The sequence below is a fragment of the Rhinoderma darwinii genome, chromosome 3 (assembly GCF_050947455.1).
Source record: "Rhinoderma darwinii isolate aRhiDar2 chromosome 3, aRhiDar2.hap1, whole genome shotgun sequence".
Classification (NCBI taxonomy): Eukaryota; Metazoa; Chordata; class Amphibia; order Anura; family Rhinodermatidae; genus Rhinoderma; species Rhinoderma darwinii.
In genome coordinates this window covers 352330297-352344084 of record NC_134689.1, presented here as the reverse complement: position 1 = coordinate 352344084, position 13788 = coordinate 352330297, and the positions used below count along the sequence as shown (strand labels likewise).

General features: G+C 42.8%; 1 protein-coding gene across 1 annotated transcript in view; it reads left to right on the top strand.

The window, feature by feature from the left end:
• ANTXR1 (ANTXR cell adhesion molecule 1) overlaps positions 1-13788 on the top strand; it is a 235682-nt gene that overhangs the window by 56657 nt on the left and 165237 nt on the right. Inside the window, exons 2-4 of the mRNA XM_075855335.1 lie at positions 5668-5739; positions 6460-6531; positions 7054-7135. Of these exons, the coding sequence (XP_075711450.1) occupies positions 5668-5739; positions 6460-6531; positions 7054-7135 (226 nt within the window). The remainder of the gene's footprint in view (positions 1-5667; positions 5740-6459; positions 6532-7053; positions 7136-13788) is intronic.

Sequence of the window (13788 nt, the reverse complement as noted above, 5' to 3'; positions counted from 1 at the left end):
CTGCGGACCATAGGCTGCGGTGCGGAATTTGATGTCCGCAGCATACACTGGTTGTTGCGGACGTGTAGCGGACTTGTTCCGGAGTCATTGCGGAATTTTTCCATTGACTTCAATGGAGATTCAAAATTCCGCAATGAAATCCGCAGATGTTATGTGTGTTGCGTTGCGTATTGTTTTTTTTTCGAACAGGATATCACTTCATTCTGGCTGGACCTATGTATTTCTAGGTCTATAGCCAGACTGAGGCCCCATGCACATGAACGTAAAATCGCCCGTAATCACGGGCTGTAATTACAGCACAGGCAGGCCCATAGAAGTCTATGGGGCTCCCGTAATTACGGGTGACTACGTGTGTGCACCCATAATTACGGGAGCGTTGCTAGGCGACGTCAGGAGATAGTCACTGTCCAGGGTACTGAAAGAGTTAAACGATCGGCAGTAACTGTTTCAGCACCCTGGACAGTGACTTCCGATCACAATATACATCAACGTGTAAAAAAAATAGAAGTTCCTGCTTACCGAGAACTCCCTGCTTCTTCCTCCAGTCCGGCCTCCCGGGATGACGTTTTAGTCCAAGTGACGACTGCAGTCAATCACAGGCCAATCACAGGCTGCAGCGGTCACGTGGACTGCCGCGTCATCCAGGGAGGTCGGGCTAGTCCACATCAATTTCCTGTACATTTCAGGCAAAGCCGCAACAGAATCTGCCACGCAGATTATGTGCAGCATTGATGCGGACAGTGGTGGCAGAAACACGCCACGTCTGGCCATGCCGTAAGAGTTTTAAAATGAAAAATAACTCCATATAATTATTTTACATCGGCAGCCAAAGGCCCTGTTCACACAGAGTATTTTGTAGGCAGGAAAAATCCATCAGGAATTAACCTATCCATGCTTGTTATTCTTAAATATGCAATTGCAGGATTTAAGGGCGTTTAATAGATAGTAATACAGTTTAGTATGATTTTCATGGCAGTACCTTCATCAGATTGGCACTACCGCAATAAGATAATTTTTTGGCCATGCTTATGCGTTCCATTTTCCTGCCACCTGGAGCACTTGGCTTCTTGAAGTGCCCATAGAAAGTACTGCAAGGACCCTACCAGGAACACAGTGTATCCGCACAGTATCACTGCGGCTGCTATCGCTTTACTTATGGAATGGATTTCATAGAGGAATTGACTGTCTCCTATTCTTTCCATGTTTTGGCAGCAATGATCTGCTCAGTCAGCAGCTTGCGGAGTTCACAATATTTATGGCAACTCATTAAATCCACATGATGTATTTCAGCTTTGGCCAGCATGACTGGAATAAACAGTGTACTGTAGGGGATATGGAGGCCTGGGATTCATTGCCCTTCTGACGCTCTGTGTCCTTAAAGGTCCACGGATCTGAGGTCATGATAAGTAGAACTTTCCAGGGGAACTAAAGCTTCAGAATGATTTTGATTCTATCCATTGAAATTTCCATATTGTGTTTTTGACTTGATCAAATAACATTTTTTTTATTAATGTCTCGCTGCTGCTATAAACCTGTAAGGACTTGCTGACAATCTAAGTGCATTGACTTCTTAAGAAAGATACAGCACTTGTAATACAAAGTCATAATATACAGATATGTCTGAGATGAGCAACAAGTATTATACTGATCCCAAAAATGCTCCATTCCTGGCACTCAATAATATGGTGGTGGTCCAAGCTGTGGCCCCTGGGAACTCACTGATTCTGAGGATGACTGTGTCCTGGTGTCAGCCATTAATCTAGCGGTGGCCATGAATTCTTATATTGAAATGAATGGGAGTTACATAAAACTATAAGTGGGGGAATCAGAGGTTTCTATCACATAACATGAGCTGCACATCCACCTATATAGACTGAGGTGGACTTGTTCTAGATATTGATGGGGACCTCCCTAATATGACTTTTATGACTGGGCACCAGTGTATGTGTGAGAAAACATCTACGATGCCACTTTTTTTTCTATTGCTAATACGGGGTATTGCCAACGCCAAGACAGTAGTGAGAGGGTCCACACATAAAGAGGTGCAAGGCTGACTTTAGTTGAGGGGGCATAAGAGAAGATGCTTTTTAATGTTTTTTTGTTCAACAATGGACTTGGTCAGGTTTCTTGCTACAATACTGAACCTACTGACATTCATTTAGTACATTAAACATGAAACCAATATCAAAGCATTATCAATACTGTTTGCCAAATTTGCCTAGGGATCCTCCAAAGTAGGCTCAAGGTTAAAGTACGACTATACATCGTTCAAATATTTACCTCAAAATTAAGACTATTCTGTATGTGCAACACAACATCTATAAGTGAGACGATTAATACGTATACGTTTTATGGTTATACACCAGCATTCATGTAATGCTGATATGAACTAGGATATCTAATCAGATTTAAATTTTTATTCCACAAATGAAGGTCATAAATACTAACTAGATATCAGCAAATATTTAAACCTATGTAGACACCCATTAAAGGTATATTTCATCACGGCAGATTTGTTGTAATATATCTGCGACTGTCCTATTAATCTAAATGAGGGTTGCAAGAATCCATGCACCTGCTGATAACCTTATTCTCATTTATAGAGCAGATTTTTTTTAGTCCTAGAAATTTCTACAGTCAATCTGCATCGAATCTGCCATGTGTCTATATACCTTAAGTGGATTGCTAGTGGGGTTCGATATGCTCTAGTACGATAATCTTCCTACTCTACATTCTGGATTGGTAGCAAAACTCTTGACATTATCTACAACTGCAGGACACAAAAAAAATCTTAAAGGGGGTATTCCAGTTTCGGCAAATAGATATTATTTTTATGTTTAACGAAAAGTTAACCATCTGTATCAAATGCTTGCAGTCATACAATAAGAACCTTCATTGTTTACTCCCAGGGGATATAAATCTGTCCTGGTCTGGAGACGATCACATAGGTGTTCGGCTTGTTAGGGTATGGTTAGCAAAAAACGTCTGAAAATACGGAACTGTTTTCAAGGAAAAACAGCTCCTGATTTTCAGCTGGTTTTTAAGCAAACTCGCTGAGTTTTTTACGGACGTTTCAAAACGGCCACGTAAAAATAATGCCCCATCGGAACAGAACGCTGTATTTCCCATTGAAATCAATGGGCAGATGTTTGGAGGCATTCTGCTTCCGGGTTTTCGGCCGTTTTTTGGCCGTTTACCCAGAGGCGTAGCTAGGTTCTCCAGCACCCGGGGCAAAGATTCAGTTTGGCGCCCCCCCCCAACCTAATTCCCGACATCTCCTTCCCCCTCGCCGTGTTTGTTTTCTCTACTAATCGTGTCATTTCTTTTTATGTAACGCGAGCATAAAAACATTTGTACATTTTGCAAGCAATATGGTTCTATACACAACACCAGAACCAAGCTCAGTACATATATACAGCCCCAGAACCAAGCTCAGTACATATATACAGCACCAGAACAAAGCTCAGTACATATATACAGCACCAGAACCAAGCTCAGTACATATATACAGCACCAGCACAAATAAAGCTCAATTTAGTGCAACCCCTGACGTATAGGTGTGTACGGCGTAAAACTACAGCTCTCAGCATGGCCCGAACAATGGTAAGGATATGCTGGGAGTTGCTGTTTCACAAAAAATAAATCATATCATAATCATCTCGCTGCAGATCATACAGTGACTACATTACTGATTAGAGGCAGAATAAACATTTACATTAAGTGACTCACCGGTGACGTCTCAGATTCTAGATCTTTTTCTCCATCCGGTCCAGACCTCTATGATAAATTCTCCCGGTCACAGACCATTTCTGCAGTTTGCCGCTCACATGTCTTCAGCTTCTCACTTTACCAACATTTCTGCACCTATAAATAAATATAAAGTTATAATTTTACCACACACTGCACCTCTAATTATAATAGCACCATACACCGTGTCCCACACACACACTGTGCCCCCTGTAGATAGTGCCCCTATATAGCCCACCCCTGTATATAGTGTCCCACAAATAACTCCCCCTATAGTGCTCTACAGATAGCCCACCCCTGTATATAGCCCCCTGTAGATATAGCCCAGCCCTGTATATAGTGCTCCACGTATAGCCCAACTCTGTATATAGCCCCCTGTATATAGTGCTCCACGTATAGCCCAACCCTGTATATAGCCCCCTGTATATAGTGCTCCACGTATAGCCCAACCCTGTATATAGCCCCCTGGGACAATATCTACAGGGGGACCATATCTACAGGGGGACCATATCTACAGGGGGACCATATCTACAGGGGTGGGCTATATACAGGGGTGGGCTATATACAGGGGTGGGCTATATACAGAGGGGGACTATATCTACAGGGGTGGGCTATATCTACAGGGTTGGGCTATATCTACAGGGGTGGGCTATATCTACAGGGGGGCTACATCTACAGGGGGGCTACATCTACAGGGGTGGGCTACATCTACAGGGGGGCTACATCTACAGGTGGGCTACATCTACAGGGGTGGGCTACATCTACAGGGGTGGGCTACATCTACAGGGGTGGGCTACATCTACAGGGGGGCTACATCTACAGGGGTGGGCTATATCTACAGGGGGACTATATCTACAGGGGGACTATATCTACAGGGGTGGGCTATATCTACTGGGGGCTATATACAGGGGTGGGCTATATACTATATAGCCCCCCCTGTAGCTATAGCCAACCCCTGTATATGGTGCTCCATAGATAGCCCACCCCAGTATATAGCCCCCCCTGTAGATAGACACCCCCCCGTAGATAAAGCCCCCCGCGTGTAGATAAAGCCCCCCCCGCAGATACAGCCACACTTCTATTACAATAAAAAAAAAAAAAAAAACTATTCAAACTCACCTTATTCCCGCTCCCACGCCGTCCGGCAGCCATGGAGACCTGCTCTCTTCTGCGCAGGTCTCCAGGGGGTTGAACGCGGCGTCTATGAAAGGCGCTGATTGGCTGGGCAGGATGACTTTCCCTGTCAGTCAGCGCCTTTCATCGACGGAAGCGTCACTGGTACAAAAGGTACCAGTCGCTTCATTCGTGGAGAGGCGCTGAATGGCCGGGCACGGAACGTGCCCGGTCATTCATTGCTTCTAATTGTACCTGTGTCCTTGTGACACAGGTACAATTATAGTGCAGGAGGAGGTGGCGCTGGCGCCCCCCTCTAAACTGCGCCCGGGGCACATGCCCCGCCTGCCCCCCCTAGCTACGCCCCTGGTTTACCCCTCGAAAAACGTGCGAAAAGCTGTGTGAACATACCCTTACCATACATAGCTCTGATAACTGTACTGTCACTGTAATCTGTCCTGTACCTGTGTCCATCACATGACCATGGATCGATTTTTAGTCACTGGAAGAAGATAAAGAAAGATCCTATTGAATGACAACAAGCACAGATCTAGGAAACTAGGAGGAATCGACACAGAAAGAATTTTGGAAAATTGTATAACTTTTCATCATACAACAAATAACATTTGCTGAAACAGAACATCCCTTAAACGTTATCTATAATGGCTTTAAAAACAATAATAAGCAGCGACTCTTTGTATTTGTAAAAAGATAAGAAAAAAATTACCTCATGAAATGTCAGAACAGTAGAAAAGTTCAATTCTTTTGAATAGTAATAATCATCATGAACCTTCTGTTTCTCCATAGGTCTGGAAGCGTTCTCCACCACTGGAGTGAAATCTATAACTTTGTGGAACTTTTGACAGAGAGGTTTATCAGGTCAGTCCATACACCACCATTACTGCATAAAAAAAAAATAACAAGTGTCATTGTCAAGTAGAAATGAGCCGGCATTATCTACTGTAAGAAAGTGTCACAATATAAACTGTTAGAGCTCATAAACATGGAAGGATAATGGCTCCAAGTTGTAAAGAGCCATAATACAGCGCCATTAGACTTCTATGGGTCCCTACTGTACCCCCATTTGCCTGTGATACATAAGAAGGGTTTTTCTGTCAAGTTCTGTATATATAGAAGAAAAATTGTGGCATGCTCCACCTGGTGCTGTATTATAGAGGTATTCTTTCCTAGATGTATAGCAGCATATAGCAACCCATGAAATGCCACAGGGACTCTGTTGCCTGGTACGGCTTACGTACCCTCCTGGTTTGCATGAGTTTTAAAGGCCAAACTCTCTATATTGTTGCCATTCAGAACTGGTAGCTTTGTGCTCGAGAGGCTCTGTGAAAGAGTAGATGGACTATTTTCTGGAGTGGTTTCTGCTCAGCTTTGTCCTCGCTTCCATCTATCAGTCCTATTCTGCTTTCTTGCCAAGAGAAGCAATGGGCGGAAAGTAGACTAGGTCCAGGGCTTATATGTGCTGTTCTGTAACAGGTATCCTAGAGTGTGGGGGTTGGGGGGAGTTAAACTAAAGCTTCTACATTGAGCCAAACAAGATATGTAATGAAGTAATTTCCTGTGTTTTGTTCTTCTATATAGCCCACAGCTCAGAATGTCTTTCATTGTGTTCTCCATTGGAGGAACAACTTTAATGCGACTGACAGATGACAGGTGAGCATCGAAAAACAAGGCCTGTGTTTGGGCGAAGAGCCTTAACCGGACTTTATGTTTTCTGTAAAATATGTGGTTTGAGCAGCGCATCATATAACACAACTTTTCAGTCCTTAATATATTTTGGCTCTGCTATCTCACAGAAAAATGACATATGGTTACGAATAACTGTGACTGTACTATTAAAGAAATATTCGGCACACAAAATAAGGTTTTGTAATTCTTCAGATTTATTTTGCAGTTGTATTTGATGCCAGAGGCTTAGTGCGTGCGACGTTTCTGTCGTAACAAGACTTTCATCAGGCAATTTGTCCTGCTGGTCGCTGGTGTATCCAGTCATTGGCACTATCTTCTGTATGGCGGCTAACCGCTATTTTTGGCACCAAAAAATAGAGCCTTAAATGTTTTTGTACATTTTTTTCTGAACCAAACATAGTGGTCAATACTGTAGACATGACATTTGTCCTATAAGCATGATATATAAATAATTTACTTTGTGTGTTCTTTTATCATTATACACAGAGAGCAGATCAAGCTGGGCCTGGACGAGCTACACAATGTTCAACCTGGTGGAGACACTTATATGCATGAGGGAATTGAGAGGGTAAGAGAAAATTATTAACTATTTCCAGGCATTGTTATGAGAGTAGAGGTCCTTGCAACACATTCGTGTCCATCTATATAAGATTGACTTACGAGACATTATATGTTGATTTTTATTCTTATTACAGTTTATATCTCCATTTAAATGCACACCGGTATACTGTTCTCAATGAGCTGTTGGACTGATTGGCTTTTTAATACCTTTTTCTTTTGGGTATTTTTTGGTGCAGTTGTTGCAGAAGTTTCTATGACTGAAAATCAGTTCCATTTATATAAATGGAACTTGCAGAAATCCACGCACCTGCTACAGAAACAACCCCAATCAGATGAATGGAACTGAATTTGAGTCACAGAAATTTCTGACACAAAATCTGCCACATCTGACTGCATCCTAAGGCCACGTTCAGACATGGCAGAATATTTCCGCTGCAAACGGTGCAGATTCGGGGAAATTACGCAACGAATCTGCAGCAACATTTACATATTTGACAGGTAATTCAGATGTTGCAGATATCACAGCGGACTTGACACAGATTTCAGTTTTTGCATTGCAAAGGCTGAATCCGCAGTGAAATTCCACTTCTTCTCTGTAACTTAATGTGCATGCTGCAGAGGGCAAATTCTGCACCGTTGCCTAATTTCCGCACAGTTATTTTCCACAACGTCTAAGGGCACGGCCAGAATTGCTGTGGAATTCCGCTGTGGACAGTCCGCAGTGGAATTCTCCAGCGGCCATTTTTTACATTTGTTTCAATACATTTTTAGGCAAGTTAGTTCAGACGTTGCGGAAAACTCCGCTGCAGACCATAGGCTGCGGTGCATAATTTTCCCTCCGCAGCATGCACTGTCTGTGGTGGAGAAGAAGCAGAATTTCACTGCAGATTTCAGCCTTTGCAATGCAAAATCTGAAATCTGTGGCAAGTCCGCTGTGATATCTGCAACGTCTGAATTACCTGTCAAATATGCAAATGTTGGTGCAGATTAGTTGCGTAATTGCCCCAAATTTGCACCAACATTTGCAGCGGAAAAACTCTGCCACGTGTGAACATGCCCTAAGTTTCCTAAAAATGTATAGAAACAAATGTAAAAAAATGTCTGCTGCAGAATTCCACTGCGAACTGTCCGCAGCGGAATCCAACAGAAATTCCGCCATGTCTGAACGTGGCCTAAGGCTGGGTTCCCACGTAGCATAAATTCTGCAGAATTTCCGAAATGGATTTTTGTGCGGAAAATCCACATCATTTACAGTAACAGCAAAGTGAATGACATTTAGCAAATCTAAGCAACCCGCTGCGGAGAAAAAAAAGTGTTTTGCGGTGCGACTTTAAATTCCGCAGCATGTCAAATTATGCTGCATGTTCTGTGTGGAGATGCTGCGTGTTTGGCCCATAGACTTCAATGGGAAGCATAAATCCCGCAATTGATTTGTTTGGTTGCCGTTTGCACAGCGTTTACATAGCGTTTTCAGACAAACGTATAATACGTCCGTGCAACGCGCGTGATTTTCACTCGCCTCGCACGGACCTATGTTAGTCTATGGGGCCGTGCAGACTGTCCGTGAGTTTCACGCAGCGTGTGTCCGCTGCGTAAAACTCACGACATGTCCTATATTTGTGCGTTGTTCGCGCATCATGCACCCATTGAAGTCAATGGGTGCGTGAAAATCACACAGAAACACTTCCGTGTGACACGCGTGATTCACGCACCACGTGCTTTCTGTTTACAAACATACAAACAGAGTGTCATAATGATGGCGGCTGCGCGAAAATCACGCAGCCACGCATCATACGCGTCTGACACACAGAGCTGTTAAGTAACTTTTGTGCGCGCAAAACGCAGCGTTTTTTGCACGCGCAAAATGCACACGCTCGTGTAAATCCGGCCTTCAGGCATATGTCGAGGCATAAACGCCCCAAAATAATTCGAAAAAACAGTAGCTGAATGCCTATAAACATCTATCCATTGAATTCAATGGGAAAAACGTCATTTCGATCAGCCGGGGCGCTTTTTTACGCCGGTGTTTTAAAAAACGGCGTGTAGAAAAACGCTCCATAAAAAGAAGTAGCATGTCACTTCTTGAGCCGTCTTTGGAGCTGTTTTTCATTGTGTCAATAGAAAAACAGCTCAAGAACGGCTCCAAAAAACGTCTGAAAAATGTTTTCAGCTTCAAAAACGGCTGAAAATCAGAGGCTGTTTTTTCAGAAAACAGTTCCGGATTTTTCAGCCGTTTTTGACTCAGTGTGTGAACATACCCTAAATCTGGAGGTAAAACTGCTGCGGAAAAAAATAGTTTATAAGAATTTCCGCATCAATATGTGCAGCAAAAACGCACTTGTGTGGATTTCTGTGACAGATTTACCTGCGTTTTCTGGAGATTCCGCGGAAGATTTTCTATTGCAGAAATTCGGCAGCGTATCCTGTGTGTACCTTTGGTAAGTTCACATGTAGTGTATACCCTGCAGAATTTCAGTTTTCTGCGTGGAAACTCCGAAACGTATTACAGTAGCAACAAAGTGGATGAGATTTCAACAAATCTCATCCATGCGCTGCAGAAAAAAAAACAGCACAACGTGCAGGAATTGGCTTGCTGTATGGATCTTCATTTTCCAATTTCATACACAACTCACACAACACATTATAGGATTCATCTACTTCAGTTATTCTACTTGTTGATGGTTGCCCATTGACAGATTTTCTCAACACTGCACGAGGTAAAAACTGACTACAAAATGAGGTAATGAAAATTGAACACAAAGATGCTAGATTTTATATGTACTGACTGTGTAGCCTATGTAGTCACAAGGTATTGTATAAAAATAGTATAAACTCAAACCAAATGTTTCTATATTTCTTGGGATAAAACAATGGGGAGGATAGGAGTAAAATAATGGAGCATTATTTGGTTATTTTATTATATTCATTCAAGATCTCTTTTCATTTTGTGTTAAAGGGGTACTCTAACAAAGACAACTTTTTAAAAAGATGTGGGGTCCGACTCTTCAAACCATTGGCCATTAGCTGCTATGGCCAGGGCATATATTTCCCTTGCAATGGCCGCTGCAGTAGCCATTCAATTCGTCAGAGTGGGAGCCGCTTATAGTTTCTCTCCATTTTGAGCTTATTGACAGGGGTTGTTGTCACAAGACAAACCCCTTAAGGCTCTGTTCACACTTGCTTTCGTTTTTTCCTCAACAGGATTCCATTGTTTTTGAAGGTCAGCGTAACTAGCATGCTGTACTACTCCCTCTAGTAAAAACGTCTAAAAAAACTGATACTGTAAAAACAGAAGTCATAACGCCAATGTGAACAGTGCCTTAGGTTTCCTTTAAAGGGTAACTAAACTTTCCAAAAACTACTGACATGTCATAGTGATATGTCAGAAGTTTGATTGGTGGGGTCCGAGCACTGAGACCCCCACCAATTACTAAAACGAAGCGGCAGTAGCGCTTGGGTAATCTGCTTAGTTTCTGATTGGCTTTTCTCGGAAAGCCGAACAGTTTGTGTATGGGATCATAGACTTTCTATTGAGCCCGTACACCAATTGTTCAGCTTTGCAAGAAAAGGCAATCAGAAAGAAAGCGGCTTACCTGAGCGCTTCTGCTGCTTCGTTTTGGTGATTGGTGGGGGTCTCAGTGCTCGGACACCCACCGATCAAAACTTCTGACGAGTCACTATAGCATGTCAGAAGTTTTTTGACAGTTTAGTTACCCTTTAATAAAGTGATGTGGTCTTTAGTGCTGTAGAAAACAGAGTGAAGTATAAAACCTTGCATATTTTAGTCCATACCCATAACCACAAAACAAGCTAACACTCGTGTCCTCACATGATTTTCATCCCTGACACATACCTAACCTACATTTTAATGGAATAAACAACTTAATTGCTCATCCACTTATATAAAAACAAAGCAACCAATCCATCTACAAAGCATAAAACATACAAATAGCACTGTACATACGTTGTGGGGAAGCTGTTAAGCACTCTACGCCAGTTTTCTGGCGTATAAATGTTGCAACTCAGTTTTGTGCAAACATTTTGCGGCGTTTGCTTTATCACACCACCTCTGCCACTTTTAAAAACAGTAAATGGGGCTTACGGGAGCAGAGGGTCCACTAGGAGCCCCAAAATTTTACTATAATTTACGCCAGAAACTATATTTTCCTTTCTGGCTCACAGACCGCAAGAGATGCGCCTAATAAATTAGTTGCATTTTACTTCAGCGCTCTTTATATTTAATATGAAATGCCAGTCTTAATAAATTACCTCCATTGTGTATTCCAGTAGACATACAAAAGAAGAACTGTTGATGAAAGCTTGGCATTGTCTTCTAGATGAATTTTACATCCATTTGCAATTCTGTCGGCACATGTAACTGTATCAGTTAGGGCCTGTTCACATCACCATTGCCCTTCCGTCGAGGTGTTCTGTCTAAGCCTCAAAAAACAAGGGGGCACTCCCTCCGTCTGGAAAAAAAAAAAAGTTCAACCTGCAGAGGCGACAAGTCTTCTTTACTGTGAGAACGGTGAATCTATGGAATAGTCACCGCAGGAGCCGTCACAGCAGGGACAGTAGATGGCTTTAAAAAAGGCTTAGATAATTTCCTAGAACAAAAAAATATAAGCTCCTGTGTGTAGAAATGTTTTACTTCCCTTTCCCCATTCCTTGGTTGAACTTGATGGACATGTGTCTTTTTTCAACCGTACGAACAATGTAACTGTGTAACTATGTTTCCCTCACCATTGATATCAATGGTGATGGAAACCTAGTTAATGGTTTCCGTCTGTCACCGTTGTGACAGGGTACCGTTGTTCTTGACGGAACCGATAGCGCAGTCGACTGCATTATTGATTCCATGAAAACAACGGAATCAGCCTTTCTGCTGAGGGGTTAACCCGATGGAAACCTCCGTTGAAACCCCTCAGCGGAACACAGACGGTGATGTGAGCCTTATTCTATAGTGAAGCATTGTCTTGTCTTATAGAATTACAATACAATAACTCATCCAGGGGAGAAGCTGGCAAGGTCTGTTTGATCATGATGTGACCTAAGTCCTAAGTGCCAGGGGAGGGAGTCAACAAGCCACTTACTTTGGGCAGGGTATCTAGATACAGGGGCTAGGGCGGCGAACTGAATTTGTGTCCCAGATAAAGGAAAGACTAGTTTAGTTAAAAGTGTATGTTTAAATTACAAGGACTTGATTGACAAACTGAATATAACTCCATCTGTTTGCGCCAATTTCTCTAATCCAGGCTTGGTGATGATCTTCTAGGATGATATTACTCCTGGCTCATTATACATAATAAAATCTACATTATGCCCTCTAATTTTGTAATAGAAAATGAATGGGGAGACGTTTGCATGAACCTCATAATATAACATAATATTAGGGCCAAAATCTGAAACTCCTCCCAAGCACTGCAGTAATCTAGTGGTGAGTAGTTACACATAAAGAAAATTAGAGAAAATTGTCTACTGAGGCAATGGTTAAGTAATGTTCATTTTACTGTCCCATCCAGGGGCGGATTACCATGAGGGCAATCTTAGCAAGTGCCCAGGGCCCGAGGCTGGAAGGGGGCTCAGTTTGCCCCGGTTGTTATATTTACACCTGGTTCAGGGAATTCAGGTCCTTAGGACACGAATACAATTGATTACTATTGCGCTGGCGGGACGGGAACTATCAGTTCCCACCTCGCCATACGGCGCTTTAACAATGACACGGTCGGCGTAATGATGTAATCATGCTGACTGTGCCGTTTCCCCTAGATGACGCTGCCTGGTTACTGCCAAGTCAGTGTATTGTTGCTGGAGGACGGTGCGGGAACGGGGACAGGTGAGAATGTTTGTTTGTTTTTTTCTTCTGTGGGCAGCGTTGGGGGCAATATCTACAGGGGGAAATATCTACACTGGGCAATATCTAGAGGGGGCATTGTGACTGACATTATCTACAGAGGACATTATGACTGGCATTATCTACGGGGGGGACTATGACTGGCATTATCTACACAGGGCATTGTGACTGGCATTATCTACACAGGGCATTGTGACTGGCATTATCTACAATTGAGAAACAGATGCCGAAGGCAAAGTAGCCCTATTTCCCAGCTACCATTAAAAATGGTTTATTTTGTAATCTTTATTATGCTGAATTCGGCAAACAGACAAACAGACAGAACCAACATAAATGGTTAAAATTTTTCAATGCATGGATCGGGTCAGCAACCATTGGTGGTTGTTGCAGTGTACACGTGTATTTGCCGTCTATGATTAAAGACGAGCAAGGTATAGAGACCGTTGATAACAGCAGTGGCCTCCTAAATAGTTAGATTGTTATACCCAATATACCAGCATGTATTAAAATTGAAAAGAGAGCCCCCCCGACATGTTTCGCTATGGATGTAGTGTCCTCAGGGGTTCATGGGACTACTGACGGCGCGCCAGAAAGTTCACTCTGTTATGGGAATCCTCCATGACGTGTCAAGGGGTGTGTGCGTGAATTGGACCAATCGCAACGGGGGCGGGCAAGACTAGTCATCCCCCGTTTGAGCGGAAGGTGGAACTGCCAATGAGATAGTGGGAAGCCAGAACATCTGAGAATGAAAGTCCACGCATGCGCTTCTGAGCTTATTCAGCACTTGAAACTCAAAACCGTCCGCA